This window comes from Ursus americanus, chromosome 7, assembly GCF_024610735.1.
Source record: "Ursus americanus isolate L20-20 chromosome 7, mUrsAme1.1.p, whole genome shotgun sequence".
NCBI lineage: Eukaryota > Metazoa > Chordata > Mammalia > Carnivora > Ursidae > Ursus > Ursus americanus.
Genome location: NC_142133.1, coordinates 7,878,777 through 7,905,874, shown reverse-complemented (window position 1 = coordinate 7,905,874; position 27,098 = coordinate 7,878,777). Strand labels below are relative to the sequence as shown.

The window sequence follows — 27,098 nt, the reverse complement described above, 5'->3', positions numbered from 1 at the left end:
ATCCAAACAATGCCATTACTACCCAGATGGGTGTGATGAGAAATACAGCAGACTCTCTTGTATTAGAAAACTGCATTCTTTGCAACATCGTACTATCCAGATGAAAGGAAGGAGGGAGATCTGCTCCTCTTGCTGCCAGATGACTAATCTGTTAGAACCTGCAGAGTGAAAAAGCAAGGTGCAGGAACTTGTGCGTCGTGGGTACCTTGCTCTGTAGACATACACTGATAACCTTGCTCCCAAGTTACAATGAAACATGTTTCAGGCTCAAAAATGACCACACAGCCCATTCTATAAGGTTACTAAGGTCCCAGCTCTTTGTCCTTTTAGGTATCTGAAGAGCACCTTTCATAAAGGGTTCACTCTGGGCAAACAGGACAATATTCTATGTGAGGATTTATTTAACCTAGTCGAAGTTGAATGACGGTATCCTACTTACTGTTCAAACTCAAGACGTTTCCAAACATAGACATCATTCCAAAGGGGTAGGTTGTTGATCCTATTGGATCCTTACTCTCTGTTCGTGTAGGAATGGGAGTTTCTGCTCTGGGCAGTCCATACACCTTGAACTCCACTCATTTTTTTTCCAATCAAAAACCATTTCTAATCAACAAAGCCTATCCTGTGAAGTATAAGATTAGGTGGCTGAAGCCATTAGCTGCCAGGGGAGTGTGAACTTTCAACTTCAACCATCTACCCCTGGAAAGTCTGTAAGCCAGGTTAGGTTTCTGCAAGTGGTAAGTCCTCCCACAAAGAAATGGTGAATGTGTCTATCACCACACAGGTGCAGGTGTTTATAGAAGTATTTTTGTTTTTTAAGAGTGGCTGAAACCTAGAAATAATCCATATGTTCAACACCATGGAATAGATACATTGTCAAATATGAACACAACTGCATATAGAGGACTATGAGAAAAAGAACAAGTCACTGCTCCATGCAGTAACGTGGATGCCTGTCAGAGACATGATGATGTAGGAAAGAAACCAGACAGAAAAGCACAGACTGTAGGATTTGTGTCCTTCGTTCTAAGTATATTATATCCCAGAAATGGGACAATAAATGAAATCGTTTTTTGACGTGCCATCCTTTTGGATGTCAGTTAAAACTATCACCAACACCTACACATGGATCACACGTCCTGTGTTGAGGAGTGAAATGTAAGATGGAGTTTCTATAACAACCACCAAACACAAGGTTGGTGTTCATTAACACTTGTACTTTGAGGCAGATCTGACATCCATATTTTCAAAGAATACTATCTTTTGAGCCACTTCCTCTTTACACTGTGGTTAACAACATCGAGTTAAAACCAGACATTTGCTTTGAGAAATAGACCCTAACTATAGAGAAGGCATTTTCTTCATGCCCTCAGAGAAATGCTCTACTTAAATTAAGGATTCTCATTCTCAAAATTCAGTTGAAGGGCACTATTGGTGGGAACGTAAATTGGTGCGGCCCCTGCAGAAAACAGTACGCAGGTTCCTCAAAAAGTTACAAATAGAAAGACCGTACGATTCAGTAATTTCACTACTGGGTATTTATCCAAAGAAAATAAACACACTAATTAGAAAGGGTACATGCACCCCTGTGTTTATCACAGCATTAATTACAGCGGCGGCGATGTGGAAGCAGCCGTGTCCATTGATAGATAGATGAATGGATAAAGACGACGTGGTGGATATATTTACACACGGTATAATATTACTCAACCACAGAAAAGAATGAGATCTTGCCATTTGGGACAACAAGGACGGACCTAAAGGGCATTATGCTAAGTAGAATAAGTCAGAAAGAGATAGACAAATACCATAGAATTTTGCTTATATGTGGAATCTGAAAAACAAAACAAATGAATAAACAAACAAATGCAGACTCTTAAAATACAGAGGACAAATTGGTGGTTGCCGGAAGGGAGGTGGGGGGAGGAGTGAAACACATAAAGGGGATTAAGAAGTACAAACTTCCAATTAGTTATAAAATAAATAAATCACGGGGATGAAAACTATAGCATATGGAGTATGGTCGATAATATTGTAATAACATGGTATGGTGACTACACTTATCATGGTGAGCACTGAGTAATGCATAGAATTGTTGAATCATTATGTTGCACACCTGAAACTAACGTAACACTGTATGTTAATTATACTTGAATAAAATAAAAGGGCACGCTGGAGCCACTGGAGAACAGGATATGGAAAGGTTCCATGAGGGCTGACTTTGAACTACCAGAAGTTCAAAAGGAGGGGAATGATGCCCCTGTTAACTGAAAGGATCAGAGAAGTTTCCAGAGTCAGAGTATGTGGGTTGATTGTGAAAGAGGGAGGAAGGGACAGAGAGAGCGAGCTTGCAAGAGCACTCAAGGAGGGAAGTAACAGATACCTAGATTTGGAGTGATATTATTAATCAATTCTTGATGATCCATGTGGTAACCCAGAGAGATAATGAAGTCCCACACACTCTAAGCCACATAGAAGCACCTTCACCATCCCCCTGCCTGCCCAGGGAACGGGCAGGGAAACTGATGGAGAGCACACTTCTGGTGAGACAGGGGAGGAACTCTGAGGCCTCTAGATCTCCGTCTTCATTTCCATGGGGACTCCCCAGCTAGGGATGCGTGGGGTAGGTGTGGCAACACTGTCACTTCTGTGGCTTTCGTTAGGAGGAAGCCTTCATGTGTAACATTTTCTTTGAAAAGATGTCACTGCATTTATCTGTCTTCTAGCTGTGGTCGGTTAAGTTTTGGTACTGTCCTGTTTGGGGAAACCTGTTGGAAATTCTGTCTTCCTTTATGCCCTGAGAGCATCCTAGTGTTGGAAAGATTGACCCTCTGTCTCTTGGTGTTGGAAAGATTGACCCTAAATGAGAACTCACAAGACTGAGATGTTGAGTTTGTTCAGGACTTCCTTACTCACCTGGCTTACTCGCCTCATGTGGTAGGAAAGAAAACATTTACCTTTGTCATTCTGTTTTTTTTTTTTTCCTTTCTTTTACGTGGCTAATCTTATGAAGAAACTTGTACTTCACGTTTTAACATCACTGCAGTCAGAGGGGAACCTTTCTATCTGAGATATTGCTCATCAGGATCTGAGCGCAAGGATGAAACAGTCGCCATCAGATGGTACAAGGGCAGCGGACCACACGCGCGCACTGAGCTCCGCTCAAGTAGCTCACCCAGAATTTCTCTGCGCGATTACGTTCTGGAGTTTTGGCCAGTTGAGTTGGAGGACAGTGGCTCTTACTTTTTCCAAATGGGGTGAGTACAGCTTCTCTTTGTGTTAGTATATTTCATAGCGCCCTTGGACTTAGTTCAGCAAATCGGATATACAGCAGTCCGAAAGGATAATCCATGCATTTACTCTCCCCTACCCTTCCTACCACATGCAATAAATACTTCATTACGGAAAAATTAAATTACATATTTGTTTTTATCTGCTTGTGTTTATCTTCTTAGTGATCTTAACAAAGATTACCTTAATATTTCTTTTGGGGGATGCTTACCAAAGATAAGTGGGTGTCAAATGAAATTCATTTTAAAATTCATTAAAAAATTCCTGTTGTGTCGAGTTGCTGGTCGAATGGAATAAATGAAGACTCCATAATGAACATGTGGTGGAGGGGGGCAATGCCAGCTTCCTCGGTGGCATCCTCGGGCTGGAGAGAGGGGTTGGAATTGGGGTAGACTCATCCTGGTCCAGTGTTCCAGGGTCTGTTGAATATCAGGTGGTAGCGTGAGGGAAGGATGTAGAGGTCTTGCAGCCAATCACAGACCTACAGCCAGGGGCAGTGAGAGAGAGGAGCACAGAAAGGGCTTTGCATGACCTTTGCGGGACAGACCCATATAGTCTATGCCTGGACAATCATAATCAAGAGTCATAAATTCTATGAAATGAGAGAAACCAGCTGAATGTTTCCGTGATTTTCACTGAACTAGGTTGTCTTTATTCTTTATTTGGTGAGCTGGGAAGGAGCAACTGGGACAAGCGATGTTCTATGTGGTGGATTATTAGTCTTGATGAAATGGTGTTTATCTGGCACATTTGTGGTGCTCTGTGTGTACCTGCATATGCATGTGAGTATGTGTGTATTTTTATAGAGATCTGAGGCTGAGCTGGGGAAGATAGTTCAGGGCCAGGTGAGGGAGCGGCGGTGGCGTGCTCTCGTATGTAGTAGATTTCTGGGGTGGGTCCTGATTATTATCAACAGTGCTATTGAGAGCAGAGTGAGACATCACGGTGAAACCCTGTTATCACTCATGTGGTTTTGCACAAAATGAGGTCATTTTGGTTTGTTTCTATACATAGGAACTCCCAGGAGTCAGAAAGAAATTCAAGAACTCTTCTCCTGTTGTTTGTTTTGACCTGTTTGAATTTTATGTGTTCCTTGAAGAGAGACAGACGATTCTAGAAGTAGGTCACAACTGGGTCTTTTCACACTAATGTAGAATGAATACTCACAAATGGGGTAAAAAAAATCTCCCCAATCCGGATTGAATAAAGGCATGATTTAAATGCAGGAAGTACCCCGGACAGGGCAGGAATTGCCCATTGAGTGGAAGAGCCAGTTGTCCACAAGCGTTGCTTGGAGACAAGGACAGAAGGCATTAACTGTCTCTCAGATACGGAGGGTGGAGAACACAGCCTGGGTTACAAAAGAAAAGTGGAAGCATCAAATAGAGACAGGCTGTCGGAGAGGTGTGGAGAACTAGGAAGAAAATCCACCAGGGCAGGAAAAACGAGGTGGCTCAGTGGCTGTGGTGGTGAACTTCGAAAGGTGTTGGAGGCTGAGGAATAACGTGAGACTAAAGTGATGGAATGAGGAGTGGCCTTGACAGTGGTTTTGAAAATCACTGGGTGGGGAGGGGGTGGCACCTGGGTGGCTCAGTCAGTTGAGTTCAGTGTCTGCCTTTGGCTCAGGTCATGATCTGGGGGTCCTGGGATTGAGCCCTGCATTGGGCTTCCTGAAGCGGGGAGGCTGCTTCTCCCTCTCCCCCAGCTTGTGGTCGTGCACTCTCTCTTACTCTCTCTCTCAAATAAATACATAAAATCTTAAAAAAAGAAAAAAAAAGAAAAAAGGAACCAAATGGGAAACGACACAGGTTGTTTTGGACACCCAGGGGCATTGAAGATGGGGAGTTTTTCAAATTTGGTGCGCTGGTGAAACGTATCCTGTTTGCCTCAGAGGGGTGTGTGTGTGTACGTGTGTGTGTGTGTGTGTGTGTGCAAAGATTCAGGTGAGGGAGCCTCTGTAATTTCACGTGGAATCTGTCCATTAGAACCATAATCTTTTCATTTTTCAGGAGTCCTCTGCTAGTAATCAAAGGCCTCTGGAGACTGATACTTGAATCCTGGAGTCAGATCAAATTTTAAGGAGGAAATCCACCGGAAGGGAGGGGATGCAGGAGGGAGGGGTTGTCGATGAGAGAGGGGAGGGGAGGGCACGAAGATAGAGAGAAAAGCACATACAGAAATCCTACAGTCATGTTCTAGATTGACAAGCAGCAGGATTGACCTGGGAAGGGCCTCCCAAGAATGGGCTAGAGCTTTTCAAATTCCCTCTTGTGTGGCAGTAGTGGCTCCTGCAACCCGGAATGGCTGTCCTTGTAGGAGAACAGGGATGGTGACAGCTTTGTGTCAGTTGGCCTCAGCTGCACACTGGCCTTCAGTTTCCTCAAGCTAGGATGGTGTCCCCTTGCTTCCGTATTCCCAGTGCAGTGGCTGGGACGTGGGGGCATTCTGCCAGTCAGTACTTACTGTTAGGAATTGAGGATTGCAGAGGGAGAGAACAATATGGCCCGAGAAGATGGAAATATGCATGTACTCTCTTCCTTGTCAGTGACAGGGCAGAAAGGTCTGGAAATAAATCTCTGTCCAGCTCAGCGGGTCCAAAGTCGGGGAAACATTAGACACACTTGAGAAGAGGATGATGCCAGTGGGATTCTGAATCCTTTCCAAGGGCTGCGTAGCCCTATTATGTTCCATGGCCGTTGACCTACTGCCTTTAACCTATAGGGCAGCTTGTCGGCGCACCCACCACTTCCGCCCAGCCCGGACCCAACTCGTATGAATGCGCACCCAAAGGAGGGGCCAGACGCACCTCGACTGTGAGAGCATAGTATTGGGCAAATTTGGTGCGCTGGTGAAACGTATCCTGTTTGCCTCAGAGGGTGTGTGTGTGTGTGTGTGTGTGTGTGTGTGTGTGTGTGTGTGTACGTGTGTGTGTGTGTGGCCTTTAGCCCCAAACCGATGTGTGCTTGTGTCCTGACCCCCGCACTGTCCGGGTGCAGGAACTTGGGCCCAGCGCTCAGCTTTATGGGACGTTTAGCTTTCTATGCTCCCGTAAGAGAAAGCGCCATCCCGTGGCGCATGCGCGGTGCCATGCCCGGAGCTCAGGGAGAGCTGGTCTCCTTTCCACGCTGCTGTAGGCTTAGCGGGGGGACTCCAAGAGCCTGTGGTGGCTACAAAAGGCACACGGGACAACTTAACACACATCTGTTGTGTTTAGTATGGGGATCCATATATCGCATGTGCAGTTCAAACAAACATCAGGACGCGGACATCTCCTTGTTTAGAAGCTCCTTTTCAAAAACTATGTTCAAGTTGTTTCCTCTTGCAGATTACTAGTTTCTTTTTTTTTTTTTTTTTAAGATTTTATTTATTTATTTGGCAGAGATAGAGACAGCCAGTGAGAGAGGGAACACAAGCAGGGGGAGTGGGAGAGGAAGAAGCAGGCTCATAGCGGACGAGTGTGATGTGGGGCTCGATCCCATAACGCGGGAATCACGCCCTGAGCCGAAGGCAGATGCTTAACCGCTGTGCCACCCAGGCGCCCGAGATTACTAGCTTCTAATCAGAAGGAACAACAGCAGTAAAACCGATTCAAACTGTTTGCTTGGTACAGTGCAGGGATAGCTATGTAGCCACTCCAGACTTGGCTTTACTCAACAGGAAGAGAAGAGGATCGGAAGAAACTGCCCAGAAAATATAAAACACAATGCATGTATACAAACTTCCAGAAAACAAGTTCAGGAGTTTGTGGACCTCATGAACTCACTGCTACTGTCCCATTCAGGGTTAAGAATCTTAGAACTTGTCCATTTTCAAAGATCACTGAGGTTTTAAACATTTCTGTCCAGACACGCATAATATATGGTCTGTAGTAGAGTGTGTGTGTGTGTGTGTGTGTGTGTGTGTGGTGTGTAGGACCGCTCAGGTTTTTCTCTTTCACTGCCCCTTACCCTCGTCCCATGACAATTGTTAAATTTCTTGCTGCACTGAACCAAAATAGGGCAGAGCAGGGTCTGGGCATCAGAGAACGAGTCTCTTTATACAAAAAAAAGGAAGATTTTCATTGGATGGATTGGTTACTAAAAGCTGCTATTTGCAAAGTCTCTCTACTAATTATAAAATATCTTTAAACCTTTATTTCATAGAAATGATACACATGAATGGAAATTAAATGTCATTGGAAAAAGTAAACACAGCTGTTTTGCTGAAAAACAACTAATTAGTAAAACTGTGGAAGTTCAAAAATCTTTGCATATAAACTGTAAACACCCATACTATGAAGAACTGGCCCATAGAATATCACTGTACAAGGTAACACTTTTCAAATATTTTAACTTAAGGGGCACCTGGGTGACTCAGTTGGTTAAGTGTCTGACTCTTGATTTCAGCTCGGGTCCTGCTTTCAGGGCCGGGAGATCCAGAGGCATCTGGCTCCGAGCTCAGCAGGGAGTCTGCTTGAGATTCTAACTCTCCCTCTCTCTCTGCCCCTCCCCCCATGCTCTCCCTCTCCCTCTCTTAAATAAAAAAAAATCTTTAAAAAAATATTTTAACTTAAGACTTGAGGAAAAAAAGACAAAAATCCCAAATGAGGATGTGTTGGCTGTGAAGCATGCTTGTCACATACAAGCTGCATGACCCCGCGACAGCTCCGCCAGCCCATCGGAGTAAGGGGCCCCGGCAGGGCTGCTCAGACGAGCTCCTGCCCCAAATTAAGCCTTTAATAGGTGGTAAGAGCTTCCTCTTCCTTGCCCCTCCTTCACTGTACTTCTCTTTTGACAAACTGATTTTTAGAAATGGTAGCTTAGGGATTTTCATTTTCTTCTGCCACATATATTTAAAATTTTAAATTCTAGTGTATACACTATTTTTTTCTAAACACCCGAGTTCCTTTTATAAAAATGGAAGATGGAAAAATGCACAATGAAGGTAGCAGAGCTCACTCAGAATTCTACCAGCCAGAGACTTTGGGATTTGTGTGTGTGTGTGTGTGTGTGTGTGTGTGTAAGTGTGTAAATATCTACTTTTAAAAAGTGATATCTCAAAAAAATTTTAATAAAAATGGTATATTAATGGCTTGTATTTTTCCTTTATCCACTAAAAATTATATTGTGATTATTCCCCTACATCTTGAAACATCCTTCCAAACATGGCATTCCATTATGTATTATGTCTAACTAGTCCCCTGGTTTGGGGCATTTGTTAGTTTCCTACTTTCCACTATTATTTACAAGACTAAAATAAATATCATTCTCCTAAGTGTTAGGATGTATGTACGATTTTATTCTTCAATCACATCCCTAAAAGTAAAATTATTGGATCAAAGGCTATGAGCACATTTATGACTTTGCTGCACATTATTAAACTCCTCTCCGGGGAGCTGTGCTAGTTGAAAACCCTCTTTTCAGCCACCACCACACACTGTGAAGTCATACCGTTCGAACATTTAAAAATCTGAACGCAAAATTTCTGTGATTTTTAGTAGTTTGTTCCCCATTTCTTTTCTTAATAATAAATTGAACATTTTTCTATTTGTATTGCACCTTAGTATTACTTCTTTTGTGGATTATCTATTTTCTTCAGCTGGTGTACCTTTTACTTGAATTGCAAAAGCTCTTTTAGACAAAACTATGGCGATTACATATACATTCACCTATGTATCCTATATAAACTTATAGTATACACATATATAATACACATACATACATGTAAACAGCCAACACAAATTATATTACTTCCATAGAAGAACAAACCTGAAAAACGTGACTCCGTTATGAAAATTGTAAAGAGCTGGATGAGAGAGTGAGCCAGACCGAAGCCCTTCAGAAAGCTGAAGCCACAGATGCTTTCGTAGAAACTTTTCTTTGCACATTTTTGCTTCACCACTGTTTACTTGGGATTTTTCAAGGAGAGCTCTTATCCAAATGTTTCCTAAGTCTGAGTCAGTCAGGACTGTCTGAGTCAGTCCTGAGTTGACTTGACTCTATTTCCTGTCAAATGTGCAAATATTTGACAGTACCTATAAATTTGTGAGGTTTGGTGTACTAGGTTTCAAGAAATCTCAATGTGTGGATATTTAAATTTAGAAAATAGATCTATTGAGGATGTTTCCAGCTAGATGATTAAACACAGGGTCCAGTATGCTCAGCCTATTTACAGATCATGGCCTACCTGAGGGGAGGAGAGCAAGGAAGCTAAATCAGTAAATAAATGATTGGAAATAAAAATGAAGAGTCTTTGATATAATGTGCATTAGGAAGAACAGTTTGGGGTCATAAAAGTTTGACATACACAGAAACAATTTACTGAAGTGAGGGACACATGTGAGTGCTTTACAAACCCATGCTAAGCACCCTCTGGGCCTAACCCCAGTTGCTGCCAGCTTTGCCACCTTCGAGAGAGGTCTATGGGCAGTACATTCTCCTTGTTGGTGTTTGCAGGAACTGTGTAGCATAGTCAAGGTTAGCAATTTAGTTCCCATTTTCCATATCTGAATCTTAGATCACTTCAGAACCTCTTCTATGGTTGACTGATGGCTAGATTGAGGAAGGTGGCTTTTTTGTTATTCCTTCCTGTGACCTATATGGAAATTTGTGATGGAGAGACATGTTTGTGTGTGCCTATGGATTTGAATATTCTTGATACATTTCTGATCAGTCCACTGTCTTCTGGTAGAAGGCATCAAGGGGGTGGGTGGTCTGCTAGGTACTCAGGTCTCTGAGTAATTCTGCTTCCACCTCCGCTACCCACCCCCAGGATGGGTAGTCCTGAATAAATGGATTTAGACTAAAAGTGTTACAAAATAGAGTTGTGCAAAAAGTTTTCACCCAAGCAAGGATTTTTTTGTTGTAGTGCTCGCTCACTCTCTCTCTCCTCCTTTGCCTCCATCCTTCCTCCCCTCCCTCCCTTCTCCCTCTCCCTTTCTCTTTACCCTTCTCTCCCTTTGTGTGTAAAAGGGAGAGATTAAAAGAGAATGACAGGAGCAGCTACAGCACCTCCTATATTCTATTTCCCAGCACGTATTAATAACAACAATAATAACAGTAATGGGACTATGTTTCATTGTTGCCCCAGAGGCAGGGCCAAATCACTGGGACATCAACTCAGAAATTGCCAGTTTTCATTCTATATCCCTTTTTAAATAAAAGTCTTTTATAAATTTGAATCGGTGTTATATGATATTGCTTTTACTTAAAATATTTTAACTTGCTTTTTCTTCTTCTTCTTCTTCTTCTTCTTCTTCTTCTTCTTCTTCTTCCTCTTTTTTTAACAAAACAGAACTGTGAAAAGATGGAGAACAATAAAAACCCAGTTTTACAGAAGAATGCAGAGTTTGAAGATCAGGGATATTACACCTGTGTGTTTTTTGTTCCTTATAATGGAAACCTATTTAATGTCACCAAAACCTTCAATGTAACAGTAGTTGGAGGTAAGAGGAATTTTGGAATCAGGAAGAAACAAATGTATCTTTGTCAAAACAGAGTTTTCTTTGTAATGCAGCACAGGAATCCAGAGGCAACTTACTTGGAATTGTGACCACATCGCTAGCTCAAATGTTTAAGGGTCAAATCATTTGGGCATCATTCACCCCACTGGATAGATTGTTTTTAGAGGGAGTAGTAAACGACCTTTATATAGGTGAGCCTCCCAGGAGCCAGCACTCTTATTTCACACTTGAATAATTGATGGAATCTCTTGTTGTTTAGCGTATGCTTTCACTCAACAGATACTCATTCGTCGAAGTTTCTGTATTCAATAAACCATACTGAGCATCAGGAGGTAAAAGAGGCAGGGAAATAGGAAATGAAGTGAGTAATGTACTAATCTTGAGGAATTTGATTATGGGCAGGAGAGGCGATAAGCCACGTAGGAGTACCATAGTATGTGAAACTGGATTCATCTGTGAGGTGTTGAGGGTGCAGAGAGAGTCCAGGGGAAGACCAGAGTCAGGAGACTCCGAGCCGAGTTTAGAGGTTGAACATGATGGATGGGCAGGAGGGCATGCCGGGGATGGGGTGCTCAGGGTTTTCGATGATATACTTCAAGGTTTAGTAGGTGGCACAGTCGTAAAGATGTCCTTTTACACCACCTCTCCCGCTGGGCTCCCGCTGACATTCCGGAGTCTGGGGCACGTGGATCCAGAGAAATAAGCAATAGAAATGTTCCACAAAACCACCTCTTGCCCCTTTGTCCTTGAATCAATGGCTATCCCTCAGTATTCTCCAGACCTGAGAGTTCCTTCTTTCTCTGGAGGTATCCCGGGTCCTGCTGTCTGCCTGTATGGATTCCAGGCTTGCCCAGAGAGTCTCAATCCGAGAGGAACCAAAGCTGACTCTCCTGGAGTTTCCCTTTGCGAGTTTCATTCTCCGGTTCTTACCCACACACTCACCACTCCATTCTCTACCCTTCACTCTACAGCACCACACTTCCTGAGAGGGCTTACGTAGGTTGAGGCGTAGTGCAGGAGAGCTCCCCAGTCTCCCCTTCACTTCTTGTGTGCAGGCATTGTGTTTGCTGAGCACCAGTAAGTCCCAGGAGTTTGCTGAGCACCGGTCATGACTGCTCTGTACATTCCTTGTAAATGCCCCGGAAACACCGGCTGTACTAGAAGGGAGAGTCTCGGTCATGAGGAAAGTTGCCGGTGCTGATCGTACGACTAACAAGAACCTGACACATAGCAGGTGCAGTGTATGCTGTCAGTGTTCAGCAGTTACTAGCTGCCCTAGGGTGTATGACAGCATTCAGAGGGAGGCCGAGGCAGAGAGCATTAGGTGCCTCCAGTCAGGGTCAGAAGTCACTCAGGAGCAGAGGCAGAGCTGAGCCCGCAGGTGTGGACACCCCTGCAGGGCTAGGACTAAGGTGAGGCATGTGAGGCATGTGAGGTGTCCAGAGCACAGAACTGAAGGGGTGTTCCCCTCAGTGCTTGCGTGGGAAGGGTCTACACCTGAGAGCAAGTGCCTTGCCTACCGCACAAGTAGAGACCCTGAGCCCAATAAATCTATCCTTGAGGAGTTGAGGAGGGCAGACAGGTGGAATAAAGGCAGAGCAGAAAGGCAGTTCCCTGGGACTTCGCATCTAAGCCCTGCAGGGGGGCTTGTGGGCCCTGGTGAACATCTTCCTCTGGCTTTTAGCTGCAGGAGCCACAGATCGGAGCTGAGGGAAACCCGATCAGTGTGTTTTCTCCGGTTACAAGCGTTTACAGCAAATACTTGTCTTAGAGAAGCTCGATGCAATGCTGACACATTTTTCTTTTCTTCTTTCACTTTTAGATCGCAGCAAAATAATTCCTGTTCTTCTTGGACCAAAGGTTAACCACGTGAAGGTGGAATTAGGTATATTTTGACATACATATATTCTGCATTTAGGAATGGGGGTATAACTGAGTCTTCCAAGGCTAAATCTGATTCGTGATCGATCCATATTGTGTGTGCATCATACGTGCCAGGTTTAGTGAAGAAAGTTACAAAGGGAAGAAAAGCCTGTCATTGTTTGAATGTTGCCATTTTTAGGCGATGAAACCGAATAGTCTGTTGAAAACATTATAGAACCACTTATGGTTTTTAGAAAGGATTTTGGTCACCCTGCTGTGACTTTTCTCTAACGGTCTTTATGGTCCTTTTAAATATGAAAACTCTGTGAGAGATTCAGACTTAGTCTGTGGTCTGAATATTTGATTGATGAATCAATGGGCTTTGAATCAATGGACTTAATTGACGGTACATTTAATATGTGTCTAGACAGGGCTTGAGGAAATCAATGCATCCGGTCGTGTAAGTAACTCCTTTCCAAAAGGAAAGGAAGGAAGGAAGGAAGGAAAAGAAGAAATTCACATATGCTAAACCATGTTTTATATTAGGTGATTGAAATATATTCTTTGAATTAAATCCTCCAGACAACTCCAAGGGGTATTATTCCCATCTTTTGGATTAAATGACCAAAGTCCAAAAGGGTTCAATAATTCATCTATTGTTAAACCAATAAAAAGTGGCAAAGATAGGGTTCAAGTTTCTGTTAACTGTTTCCTAAGCCCACGCTTTTGGACCGGCACCTGTCACAATCATTTGCGGGACCGCATCTGCCCAATGTATCTCGGATGCTTGGCCATTTGCAGCTGTGGTTTGCCTGCTTTTTATTGATTTTTATTGATTTCTGAACTTAGTTCTATTATTTCTTTCTTCTCATTTTGGGCTTAATTTGCACCTCATTTTTCATTTGTCAACATGGAGACATAGAGGATTAATTTCAGTTAACCTCTCTTGTAGCACATACATTTTAAAATCTCAAGTTCCTTCTAATCACGACTTGAGCTGTTTCCAACAAATACGGGTATGCCATATATTCATTACTATTTGGTTCAAATGTTTAAAAAAAAACAAAAACAAAACAAACTTCCCTTGTGTTTTCTTCTTTCTTCTATGGATTATTTGTTCTTCCTAATTTCCAAATCTTTGAAGACTATACTTTCAGGGATCATTTCTATAGTTTGTTACTAATTTCCAAATCTTTGGAGGATTTTCTAATTGTTTTTTTGTTGTTGTTATTGTTGTTGTTGTTGTTGCTGTTATTGATATCCAGTTAAATTCCATTCTGGTCCAAGATCATACACTGTATCCTTTCAGTCTTACGAAATTTGTAGTAACTTGATTCAGGACCAGGAGGAGGTGTGTCTTGATGAATGTTCCAAGCGCATTTGAAACAAATATGTCTTCTGCGGGTTTGGGTTTTATCATTCCGTAAATATCACTTCTGTGAAGTTAACTACTCGCATTATTCAGATCGTCTATATTTTAACCAAGCTTTTGTGTGTTGTCTTTATCTGTTACCAGGAGATACCAGGAGATATTAACATCTCCACTCCGATGGTCAATTTATCTCTGTAGGCTTTAGTTCTGTTAATCTTTGCTTTATATATGCCGAGGTTATCTTATGGGCACGTATAAATTGATGCCTGTTGAATTGACACTTCATCATTATAAAATTTCTCTCTTTATCCATCACACTTCTTTCCTGAGTGCTTACTTTCTCTGATAATAGATAGACATATCCGTTTTCTTTTCTTTGAGATTAGCAAGCTCTATCTTTTTTACATCCTTTAACTTTTAACATTTCTTTGTAACTCAAATACACATAAAATGCATTTCTCGTAGATGGCAAATATTGGATCTTTTTTGAAATCCAGTCCGTATAGTGTGTGATCCATTTATATTTCATGAATTACCGATGGGGCTGGCGTGAAGCCTCGTATCTTGCTGCCTGTTTTGTAGTTGGCTTACGTGTTCTTCATTCTTGTTTTTCCTCCCTTCCTTTGGATTCATAAAGTTTTTTTCTTTCCTTTATTTAATCTGCTTTGTTCTCTTTTGAGTTATACCTTTTTGTATCCTTCATTAGTAGTTCTAGAGATTACATTATGTATCCTCGTCTGACTGCAATAAGACAAGCGCACGTCTCAGTACATTCATCACTTCGGCATGTGAGGACCTCGCAACAGTTCATTTGTCCCTCCTACTTCAGGTTGTGCTGTGATTTTACGTATTTCTCTCCTGCATATGTGCTGAAACTCATGATAGGATGGGCATTATTATTGCTTTAAGTAACCCACAGTGTTATATATTTACTCAAATATTTGTATTTTCTTGTGCTCTTCACTTGTTCCTGTCACTCCTTGCTTTCAGCTGGGATAATTTTTCATGAGTCTGAAAACTTTCCCTTAGGATTTCTTGCAGCGTAGTTATGCGGGGCTGGGGGTGGGGGCGCTCGGGGACTTCAGTCCTGCGTGTGTCGCATATCGTTTCCTATATGGGGGACTTTCTCTCCTAACTACCCTAAGACTGTAGGAGAGACCATTCAGCCTTTGCAGCCTTCTCAACACTCGTTCTGCAAGCCTGTGCGGCTGTCAGAATTTCCACTGGGCTCTGTGTTCTCTGTGAGGTGCCCTCTAGGCCGTACAAACTGAAACAAATTTCTCCCAAGAATAAGATGGCTGGGTATCTCAGCTCTCCCCAGGAGGGCTTTTTCCTGGCTGCGTTTCCAGGTTTCCAGCTCTGCTGTTTCTCTTTGTTTTCCCTGCACTCCGGAGGTCTTTAATTTTTAGCTAATTTCGTGTTTTGTGTGATCTATCCATTTTGTTTTTCCAGGAGTTGCCATGGGAGTGTTGTCTGACACTCCCTACTAAATCGTATGTTGAAAAGAAAGTCCACTGGCCACTCTACGTTTTTATAATTGATTTAAAGATAAACATTTGAAGAGAAACCAATTCATATTTTGGTGATGACTTATAATTGCTACCTAATTTCTCTGCTTTATACATTTTTTTAAATTTAAAAGCAAGGCATATCTGTTTTGTTTCTGGAATGTAGCACCGTATTTGCTTTACATATTAGGTTAACATATATTGATTATATTCATTTTAAACTTTTGGGAAATCTGAGCTTCTAAGACCAGAACATTGGTTGTCAACTTTTATGTAGGGAAAGATGTAGAACTCAACTGCTCCGCTTTGGCGAATGAAAAGGATGCAGTTTATTGGAATGTGTGGGAAGAAAATGGAAAGGAACCCAATGTACATGAAGAGAACATAACAAGAACTAGGTATGTGCATGTGACGTATCATTTATCACGATATATACAAATCACATTCTGTTGTAGATACACGATATGAAAAAACACCAGAGTCCTGGACATCTGGCTCTTTCCATAGTTTGGCTACTGTGGACATTGCTGCTGAAAACATTGGGGTGCATCTGCCCTCTTTGAATCCATATGTTTGTATCCTTTGGATAAATATCTAGTAGTGCCATTGCAAAAACAAAAAACTAAAAAAAACAAACAAAAAACCCAGAGTCCTGAAGCAGTGATTGAATGTTTAAGTTTAAATTTTAACGAAATTTACATATAATTACTGTGCTCTATGTTGACGAGTTCTGCAGAAATCTCTTGCCAAGATCTAAGCTAGAAAAAGAGGGTCAGTGAGGCTTTTTCTCTTCACCTCACAAAAGTAGCTTTTGGGGGCGCCTGGGTGGCACAGTGGTTGAGCGTCTGCCTTCGGCTCAGGGCGTGATCCTAGCATTATGGGATCGAGCCCCACATCAGGCTCCTCCGCTGGGAGCCTGCTTCTTCCTCTCCCACTCCCCCTGCTTGTGTTCCCTCTCTCGTTGGCTGTCTCTCTGTCACATAAATAAATAAAATCTTTAAAAATAAATAAATAAATAAATAAATAAATAAATAAATAAATAAAATGTATCTGAGACAATTGGAGGCTACCGTGGGCACCGTGCCCAAGTACTAGAAACACCTGCTGCGAGGGGTGCGGCCGGTGAGTGACCCCACCTGGGGAAGGCTTTCACGGGTTGTCACTGGCGGGGAAGCAGATACCACACGCAGTTGCCTTGCTTCAACGACAGCATAACTTGGATCTTGTAAGAAGAGAAAGACAGCTTGCTGCTGGCAGTTGTCTAAGTCATTTTCCGACACTCCCTGAGCAGCTTAATTGGTATTTCTCACGTGCCTGTGGGTGTGTCTGAGAATAGTGCCTTTTTTTTTTAAGATTTATTTATTTATTTTAGAGAGAGGGGGAGGAGCCGAGGGAGAGGGAGAGAATCTCCACACTGAGCCCAGAGCCCGACACAAGGCTGTATCCCAGGACCCTGAGATCATGACCTGAGCTGAAATCAAGAGTTGACTTCAACAGACTGAGCCACCAGGTGCCCTGGATAGTGTCATTCTTCAGTTTATTTTCAATGCTGAACAAAATACAAGCGATCTTTAGGATCCCGTGGAGAAGCCTGATAGGAATCTATATTTATGCCAAACCATTGGCAGCCTTGTCACGATCAGTGGAGACCTCCCCGTGGGAGGAGCGCTAACTAGTTAGGAGAAGAGAAATAGGGGGAGATAATTGAGAGAACATTTTCTCGTGTTTTCAACTCAACATCATTTCCTTCCAGCATTTTCATTCTGGGCAGTGCACAGCATGGTTCCCCAGGTGGTCTCAGGACGCCGTTTCTGTCTGCCCTGAGGCTCCCTGGAAGAGCTGAGGTTCATGGTGGCCCGGACTCTGAGTACCCATCAGAAAGGGAGGGCTCCCCGGAGCCAACAGATCCAGTGCTTTTGTGTATTTGCATATATGAATTCCTCTTTTGTGGGTCATGTTGCTGGCAATGACCAAAGCCTATCACTGGATTAGTTCCTCTTTTACAGGACTCCAGATGGCAAATTGTATGCATCAAGAATATTGAGAATTGAGAATATTAATGAAAAAAATCTGAACTTTTCATACAATTGCGCTGTGGCCAGCGAGGGAGGCACAGACACCATAAGCTTTGTCTTGGTGAAAAAAGGTATGAGAAACTTTTATTTTGGAAGTTTGTGGAAGCTTAGAACGTTGCTGCTGAGAGACCCCCTCCCCCAAAGATCACCACTCCTTCATTTTACAGCCCAGGAAGCAAGCTTCCGAGAGGTGAAATGGTTTACCTTGTGTCACAAGTATTTGGGCTAAACTGGGGCTCGGTCCCCTGCTGGAGTCTCCTGTGCATTGATTTCATGCAGAGAAGGAAAACACGAACTCTAGTCTTTCATTCTCAATCATATTGCAGACCCAGGTAGAAACCAGGGGCCCTGGACAGGGAAGCAGATGCAGCCTGGAGCAGAGATATGTGGCTGGGTGTTGTGGGGCAGGCAGGCAGCTCCAGCACACCCACAACAATGGGAGATAAGCTTGCAGCTCGGTGTAGGATGAGGCCATGATACTCGGTGTACTGCCGTCTCCAGCCTACCTGAGCTGGGCACTGGGCACGGGGGGCCCGTGGCTGTGGTCATTCATTCAACAGAGATTAACCAAGGCCTCCCTTCCTTGAACCCATCCCTGCACCTAGCAGGTGGGCACTTGCTGGCTCACATCAGTGGACTCCTAAAGTTTTTCATTGCCTACCTGATGGAGCATTCCAGAGCCATCCCCCTCCATCCACCGCCAATACAGTACAACCCAGGGCCATTGGCCCAGTAGCTGCTCAGAAGTGGCTTCATATTATGGATGAAGACACTAAGAGTTAAGGAGATCAGTGATGGACACAGAATAAGTGATGGAGCCAGGCAGAGAGCCCAGACGATCTCAGGTCAGCACTCGCTCTCTCAAGACAATGCAGTTCCATTTATGTTCACAACATACTATCTGAGACGTAGGCTTGGGTCCCTCTGCATTTCACCCTGGTATCGTATCACCCTAGAGACTTGCCTTCCCCAAGCAGGGATAGGCTATATCACAATGTTTTCAGTTCTTGTCTCTGAATATCCTTGTACACATTTTTATTCTTTAAAAATTGGAGTAGAAAGATCAGTACTCTGGACTAAAGGCAGGAGTGTGGACTAAGTCGATGGGATGTGTTGGGTAGACAGCTGGATTGGTGTTCATTGTAAGCACTGACAGCCATGGTGTGATGGTGGATGGCACTGGTAAACTGACTTTCACTTATTATTCCCATTTTCTTTTTCTTTCTAGAAGATATGGTCGATATCCCAGGCTACGTCTTCACCAGAGGAATGATCGTAGCTGTTCTGATCTCAGTGGTAGTTGTGTGCCTCGTGGTTATAGGTGTCATTTATAGAGTTGACTTGGCCCTATTTTATAGACATTTCATGAGAAAAGATGAAACATTAACAGGTAACGAATATCGTAATACTGGGATTTCTTATCTAATGGTTTCATTAAGAGAACAAATAAAGAAACATTAATCTTCATTTCATTTTTGATTCTATTGTTGTCTTCAAGTGTGATAGAGGTTTTCCATAGGAAAAATTGATTTGAACGTATCATCCATCACGAACGTTGTCTAGTATCATCTTTTTTCGTGCTTACTTGTATGTTGCCAGAAATTGTTTGCCAAGCAATTGTTAATTGTTTTTTACATGTATGTCATGTCCTCCTAAATGCATTGTGAGATGCTTGTGCCCAGGGGCTGTCATTATTCACACACAATCTGGGGACCTCATACAAAGTGCACATTCAATAAACTTCATTTAAATAGAATTGAATTGTATTATGGTTCATTATTTTGACCTGACAAAGGAGACTGCCTGTTGTATCTGCAAGAACCCTGAACTAGAAGCCAAATGATCTGGGTTCTAGCTTCCTAGATCCGTGTTTTTCTCTACAGCTGTTTCTGTCTGGTGACTCTGTGTCTCAGTTTCTCTATTTTTAAAGGTAACTTGAAGAAGTCCTCAGGTTTCCAGACAATTGCTGAATTGTGTCAACTATATTTTAATAAAAAAGATAATTCTTGAAGTAAAAAAATCAGTCTAATCCATTGCACTTGCTGTGTGTGTGTGTGTATGTGTCTCTGTGTGTGTGTGTCTGTGTGTATAGTTTAAAATGGCGAAAGTCTAATAAATGATACAGTACAAAATCGCCCTGTCAGCCTGTCCCTTGTTTGTGTTCCCCACTTCATCTGCCACTGATAGTATATCCAAACACATATGAACATAGGGTCAAATTCCACTCCTGTGTTAAAAACAAATCTTGGCGAATTATGTACACCGAACTTGGCTTTGCTATGCCTCGGATGCACTTCGTATCCGTTCATAAAGCCTCCTATTTGTTAGAGTTGTACAGTGTTTTATGTCTGCAGATGTATCCCTGTTTGTTTGGTCACCTTTTGGGTTATGCACGACCTTTCGTTATTACAGGAATGATGTGACAGAGAGTTTTGTAGAGTCATTGTTTCATCGGTGCAGTGCAACTGAAGGAAAGATCCCCCGAAGTGGAATTGCTGGCAATATTAAAGGGTAGATACAGTTGTTAATTGGATAGACATTGCCAGTTTGCCCTCCCTACTACTACACTCCTACCACCTTCAAAGAATGGGGGTAACTCTTTTCCCATGGCCTTACCCACAACCTTTTGGCTATGTGCCAATCTGATAGGTAAAAAGTTACATCTCAGTGTAGTTTTCATTTGCATTTCGCTTACTATGCAAGAGCATAGTAATTTTTCATTTGTTTAAGGCTCATTTGTATTTACTTTCTCAAAGTACCCATTCATATCCTTTGCTATTTTTCTATTGGATTGTTGGCCCTTTTTTTTTCTTGTTTATTTCTAGGAGCTATTTATATTTTAAGGAGGTTAGTCTATTGTCTATAATATGAAATGAAAATATTGTTCCCAGATCGTAATTTGTCTTCTGACTTTGCTTAGAGAAGTGTGATATGTGGAAGATTTTTTAAATTATTCTTAAAGTATAATTGACACAGCGTTATATTAGTTTCAGGTGTACATTTTTATCATTGTGGAAGATTTATTTTTAATGCACTCAAGTTTATCCTTTTATGGTTTCTAGATTTGTGGTCACAAATAGAAAGACCCTCCTGACCTCAAGTTATGAAAGAAGTCTCATGTTCTTCCTGTGAGATTGTTCTAGACTCATGATTCACATTTTTACAGCTTTTAGTTAATAATATCAAATTAACAAAGCTAATTCATTCAGCTTTGAGCCTGCGTGTGTATGCAGTTTGGGGGATGGAGAGAAATGCTACAACCAAGAGGTCTATTTTTGGTACTTTTTGAACAGGTCTCTACTTGCACGGACCAGAACATATCTCAAAATGGGCATTCACTAATATCTTTCTATCTTGAAAGAAGGTTTTTTTCTCCTCTCTGCTGTGTTTGACCCAAGTCACAGATAATTTTTTCAGTTCGCACTTCCTGCCTCCCAGTGTGGCAATGCATTAGCAAGCGTGCCCCGTGACAGGGATCAGTCATGAAAAAAGCAGAAAGAGAGACATAAGTACAAAAACGAAAACTTTCATAGCAATTCGATATTGCTGCAATATCCAGGAATGTTTTTAGTATTGGTTTTTGAAGGATTGGAAATGAAAGAAACCAATCAACCCAAACCAGTCAAATTAAATGAAAACACGGGCATTCGCCAAACACAGTTTGAGAAGCGCTAGCCTGACTCCTTAAAGTCCTAAATCCCCACTCACGTGAGGGTTTCGCTCATACAGAATCCAAAATAATTATTGTTAGCCTCCAAATACCTTATCTTAAACCCTTCACTTTGTCAGATATCAAAGCCCCAAGCCATTCAATGACCTGGGTGTAAAGTAAATTGTAATATAAATTACAAGATTTGCTAAACCAAGAAGAGAATTGCTTGAAATTAGGCATTTGAAAATTAATCAGTAGTTTAAAAAACCATTTTTCATTTCTCGTGGGTAAGAGTAAAGCTATATTATTTGTCCATCACCATATAAATTTGACTGAATGGTCTGCCTGGTTTATTGCAATTAGTAACATTGTGATTCCCCCCAAAAAAGTACCCTTTAAAAAATGTACTTATTATTTCTTACATCTTTCTTGGTGCCTGTTTTAATCACTGACATAATGACTGCGAGTGTAAGCACCATGTCTTACACTATTAAGTAGCTGTATTTCACAGCCATCTAACAGAATTACTCGGGAGACCCACTTACTGATTAAATTAGGAACTGGCTCTGTTTTTACCAACTTTTTCGACCTTCGACATGAATGTGAATTCTGCAGATTTTACCAAAATGTCCTTGCTTTTGTATGCATGAAATTCTGCAAAGCAATTGCTTTCCATCAACAATAGGTTCGCACTTGAACTGCTGGAGCTGAATGCTCTAGGTAGAATTGAAGGAGCTTTGCCAGAAACAGAAAGTGTTGTTTTGTGAGCCTGGGTGCCGCTGAAGATTAGGGGCTGAATTGTTGAGCATACGTGATATGGCACCACAAAGAACATGGACCTAGAATGGTTTTGTCCTATTAGATTTTAATAAAGGATCCAATAATATTTTGCTTTCAGCTCAGTAGCAAATTCATAATCCCAATAGTACAGGCAAGGATAAATCCAACCCCTGTACCATCTAACCAGTTATCACGGGATAGGGATAGACCATCCCCCCCCGCCCACTTCCCCTTCTACCTCTACCAATCCCAGTTAGCATCAATTGTATCATTTAGGACCTAACTCAAAATTTCCTTTTTTCAGCAAGCGTGTTCCCTAGAGATCACTCTTTGGTTTCTGATCACATTGATTCTGTTTGTTTTGCTGTTTTGTAACAGTCTCGCTTCTGTAAATGTGTTATTTATAAACGTTTTCAAGTTGTTGCATTTGGCTGCTTTGTCTTCTCTGATAGGTTGGGTGAAGGTAGAAGAGAGAGGTGATACAGTTTTGTAGTTACCCGGTTAGTACAATGGTCTTTGTTATTTAGGTAACTCTTTCGACTTGACTTTGTCCCGTTAGCCTCCTAAACACTGCTTCATTATCAGGAATTAAATAAGAGCAGATGTTATTATCAATGAAAACCTTTCAACAGACCGGAAGTTTTTATATTGGCTTCGAGGAGCATATAATATTTTTAAATATTGTGATAGCGTGGTGTTTAAATCACCTCTATTGTTTCTTCCCTCTCACCAGTGTAAACTCAGCTTTGTTTCTGTCTTCGCTTTCCAGTGGGTCATTTTGAGCGTAGGCATATTAAGATGTTGGTAGAAGTAGCTGATACGAGAAAGTCAAGGTGAGATTTGCTTTCCACTCCGGCAGCAAGGAGATAGCTGGGCTCCTTGACCTTTTATTGCCTTTAGATTCCTTTAGTTCCTGGATCTTCATGCTTGTGGTTCTCCCCATCCCTCTATGGAGTCAAACAGTGAGAGTCTTAATGTACGTGCTTAAAAAACAATTTGCTAATTGGGTGCTTGATTAGCGTTTAGGTTTGTGGAGGCTATTTTTTTGTCTTTAATAATAGGTGAATTTATTTCTTGTCTTTGACAACTTAAAAAATCAGAGATAAAGAATAATGCCTAAAAAGAATCATAGAACCAAAAAATATTTGATGGACCTCACAAGTTACCTGTTTAAACATTCTTGTTCTATTTTTAAATTGGTTTTCTAGCAGAAATACTTTCTGTATTCTTTTTTTGAAGGGCTTCATTGAGCCCTAACGATGTACAAGGGACTGCACATATTTAATGGGGATGATTCGAGGAGTCTAGACAGGAGGGTGTTTTATTTAATGTTTTCCTTTACAATGGTTCTGCTCCCATTTGTCACGACTTTCACCCAAATTTGTACTTAAACTTTTATTTGCACTGTAATTAAAAGAGTAAACCTTATTTCCTAGATGGGAAAACATACGATGCTTTCGTGTCTTACCTGAAAGAATGTGGACCCGAGAATGGAGAAGAGCACACCTTTGCTGTGGAGATTTTGCCCAGGGTGTTGGAGAAACACTTTGGGTATAAATTATGCATATTTGAAAGGGATGTAGTCCCTGGAGGAGGTAAGAAAGGGAATACCAGATAGAAAACTAGGGGAAAGATTTTCTTTTTAAAAGCCGAATAGTGCAGCCTTACAAAAGGTAATCCTGTTTCGCTTAAAAACAAACGAATGAACATGACCCTTTAAACCGGAAATAATCAGCTAAATCAGTATACTCGATAGTGAGAAAACAAGCCAACTAGACTGCTTCTTAGAGTGGCCTCTCTGGGGTCCGGGCTCTTCGTCGTGCTTCCTAGTTCTCCGAACCTTTGGGGAAAGGACATTCCACTTTCAGAACCAGACCCAGAATCGGCATTGTCCTGAGGCATTTATCTGGAAACGCCCCACAGTAGGAATACCCCTCTTGGTAATATTTTGTACAACAGGACCTGTTCCTAATTTAATGCGTGATCCTCAGGACTATAAACATGATTCATTCTTACCAGAAAATACTTGTTCTTTAGTGGGTTGACCCTGGTATGAAAATTACAGTAGAGGACAGGAGAGTCGGAAAAGGATAAATTAAGGGAGACTGGTGATACATGTTGGATTTTAGTTACGCAATTCAGTATCTGAATACAAATGACCATAAAAGATATATTGAAGTGGGGCGCCTGGGTGGCACAGCGGTTGGGCGTCTGCCTTCGGCTCAGGGCGTGATCCCAGCGTTATGGGATCGAGCCCCACATCAGGCTCCTCCGCTGTGGGCCTACTTCTTCCTCTCCCACTCCCCCTGCTTGTGTTCCCTCTCTCGCTGGCTCTCTCTATCTCTGTCAAATAAATAAATAAAATATTTAAAACAAACAAACAAACAAACAAAAAAAGATATATTGAAGCAAATTCCAGTTCGAAGCCAAGAAATTTAGTAACACGTGCATATTTTCTCTGAAGTCTTCCAGAGCAAATATTTGAAATCTGGTGTCAGAATACTTTGGGTGCTGATGCATTACCAAAGATACAATATACGTGTTTCTACCGCCACCATCATTCACTCAGCCAGCATACACTGAGTGCCAGCCTCGGGCCGAATTCTGAGCTGGGCATGGAAGACATAGCAGTAAATAAGGAATAGCTGTGGTTTTTTTTTCCCTCCTAGATTACAAATGAGAAAGGGAAAATACTACCAGTTAGAAGGAGATAATATACTACTTTTTAATAAATAAATAAATAAATAAATAAATAAATTAATAAAATAGATTTCTTCTTTGTTCTCAAATGAAAATAAAGACTGTATATTTAATTGTAAATAGTTGGGATCAAAACCTCTATTGGAGAAGGGGTAGTTGACAGAAGTTGACAGTCAATCACCCGTGGGTCAAATCCAGGCTATCAGCCTTGTAGAAACACAGCAACGCACTGTTTGTTTGTGTGTTGTCTGTGGCTGCCTTTGAGCTAAATAGCAGAAATGGGTAACACAATGTCTACATAGTCACTCTCTGGCCCTTTACAGAAAGTTTGACAACTTCCGGTCTGGAATCATGGTGGGGGATATATATATATATATATATATATATATATAATCTTTAAATTCGAATTTCAGTGTGGTCCTCCCTGCCTGCGGAGAGGCAAGATAGCATCACGGGACTCCAGAAGCAGACTGCCTAGGTCCTGATTCTGATTCTGCCATTTACTGGCCGTGTGACTCTGGGCGAGTTACTTAACCACCCTTACTTCGGCTTCCTCATCTGTAAAACGGTGGTGATAATGATACTTTCTTCATAGGGTCCTTGTGATGCTTTAATGAGTTGATATACATAAAACATCTAGAAGAGGGTTTGGCGCAGAGTAAGCGCCAAGTGTTCATTATTGCTGTTACCTAGATGATTGTTTTTAACAGGTGTATAAAGTTGAGAATAGTGGTTTGTCTTGAAAAACTTACTAGTGAAGTAGAGTTAACTAATACAAAATTGGACCGTGCAAAATGAATTTCGTTTCCTGTCTGCCCTTTTAGTTCTCTTTAATGACTATGCCACATCTTGCATTTTCAGCTATTGTTGATGAAATCCACTCACTGATAGAAAAAAGTCGAAGACTGATCATTGTTCTAAGTAAAAGCTACATGTCTAATGAAGTCAGGTATGAACTTGAAAGTGGACTCCATGAAGCACTGGTAGAAAGGAAAATTAAAATCATCTTAATTGAATTTACACCTGTCAGTGACTTCACATTCTTTCCCCAATCACTACAGCTTTTGAAATCTCACAGAGTTCTGAAGTGGAATGCTGATAAACCTCCATCGTATAACTCAAGGTTCTGGAAAAATCTTCTTTATCTGATGCCTGCAAAAATGGTCAAGCCATGCGGGGCTGAATCTGAGGTCTTGCCTGTTCTTTCACGGTCCTGATCTTTAGGAAAGCTGAACGTAGGCAAGAACTCTCACCCTCTGGACCTGAAGTGGACAAGCCTGTTTTTTACAAAGAGAACTTACTAAAACTATTTACCTCTCTGAAAATCCTACTTACGGTTTAAAGATGACAGTCGTCATTAGGTTGCCAGAGATAAGACTGAACATTGAGCTGTGGTCATGTGCTCCCAGAGGAACCTGGGATTCCAAAGCGATGGATCTCCTGTTTCTCCCTCCTCCACAACCGGCTACAGGGGCTCATTCTCAATCCATGTTCAGCCACTGTGAAGCTGGGCACGATACCTTAGGCCTTATAAAAAGGGCACATCTTTACGTTTTTCATGCTAATGATTGAATTAAAGGATTTTAAGTTCATGAAGCGGCATTTTCTATGATCCAGTAGGTGATGTAAGAGCAGGAATGGTGCCTTCGCTCTCCCACAGTGCGGCCTGCCTCTAAGCACCATGGACAGTGCCTGGGACGGGGCAGAGGGCTGGTGTGCATAGGGGACCGAGGTGTGACAGGGCCTCGGCCTCAGGACACGTTTAATGTGTCCCGGCCACAGCTGCAGGCCCAGTTATTGGAAGCCCCCTAAAGCACTGCACAGGGCTTGCTTAATCGGGCCTGTTTGGAGGGAACTTCCTCCAACTGTTTTATCTTTCATATGAGGCACACATTTGAATTCTCTGGGTTCTTTTAAAATGGTCCAAAACTTTTGTTGCTTTAACAAGAATGTTTATAGACAGGATGGGTGCCAGATCATATCATCCTTATTACCCATTAGTCACTATTATCCATTAGGCACAGCAAAATAACGATAGTTACTTGCTTCATTTGTAAAAAATGACATATTTAAAATGCCTTTAAGCTGGAGGCAGCATGGCGCGGTGGTGGAGCACAAGCCATGCGGTCAAGACACTTGAGCTCGAACCCTGGGCTTGTGACCCCTGGAAACTTTGAACCACTCTGCGCCTCCATTTCCTCATCTGTAAAGTTAGAATTTATAGTAATTGTACCTACCTCACAGGGAACTAAATGAGTAAGTACAACTAGAGTACTTACAACTGTTCTTGGCACAGACTTAAGAATATATGTGTGGCTATTACTACTATTATTCTGAATTATTACTATTAACTGTTAATTATTAATTGTTAGATGAGTTATTTAGCAGTGAACTAAAACGGAAGGCTGAGAGCAGG

The 27,098-nt window shown here is 41.8% G+C and overlaps 1 protein-coding gene and 1 pseudogene across 4 annotated transcripts in view; both read left to right on the top strand.

The window, feature by feature from the left end:
• IL18R1 (interleukin 18 receptor 1) overlaps nucleotides 1-26,274 on the top strand; it is a 35,211-nt gene extending 8,937 nt beyond the window's left edge. For 2 of the 4 annotated variants that reach the window (XM_045771767.2, XM_087863244.1), the window contains exons 3-11: nucleotides 3,014-3,257; nucleotides 7,434-7,599; nucleotides 10,564-10,714; nucleotides 12,555-12,617; nucleotides 15,753-15,873; nucleotides 17,482-17,621; nucleotides 18,779-18,940; nucleotides 23,419-23,577; nucleotides 25,544-26,274. In XM_045771767.2, the coding sequence (XP_045627723.1) occupies nucleotides 3,014-3,257; nucleotides 7,434-7,599; nucleotides 10,564-10,714; nucleotides 12,555-12,617; nucleotides 15,753-15,873; nucleotides 17,482-17,621; nucleotides 18,779-18,940; nucleotides 23,419-23,577; nucleotides 25,544-25,899 (1,562 nt within the window). In that variant the 3' untranslated portion in view covers nucleotides 25,900-26,274. The remainder of the gene's footprint in view (nucleotides 1-3,013; nucleotides 3,258-7,433; nucleotides 7,600-10,563; nucleotides 10,715-12,554; nucleotides 12,618-15,752; nucleotides 15,874-17,481; nucleotides 17,622-18,778; nucleotides 18,941-23,418; nucleotides 23,578-25,543) is intronic. The other 2 variants (XM_045771769.2, XM_087863245.1) reach the window with 2 other exon arrangements.
• Nucleotides 13,737-13,806, top strand: LOC123776088 (small nucleolar RNA U3; annotated as a pseudogene).
• Nucleotides 26,275-27,098: the final 824 nt, after the last annotated feature.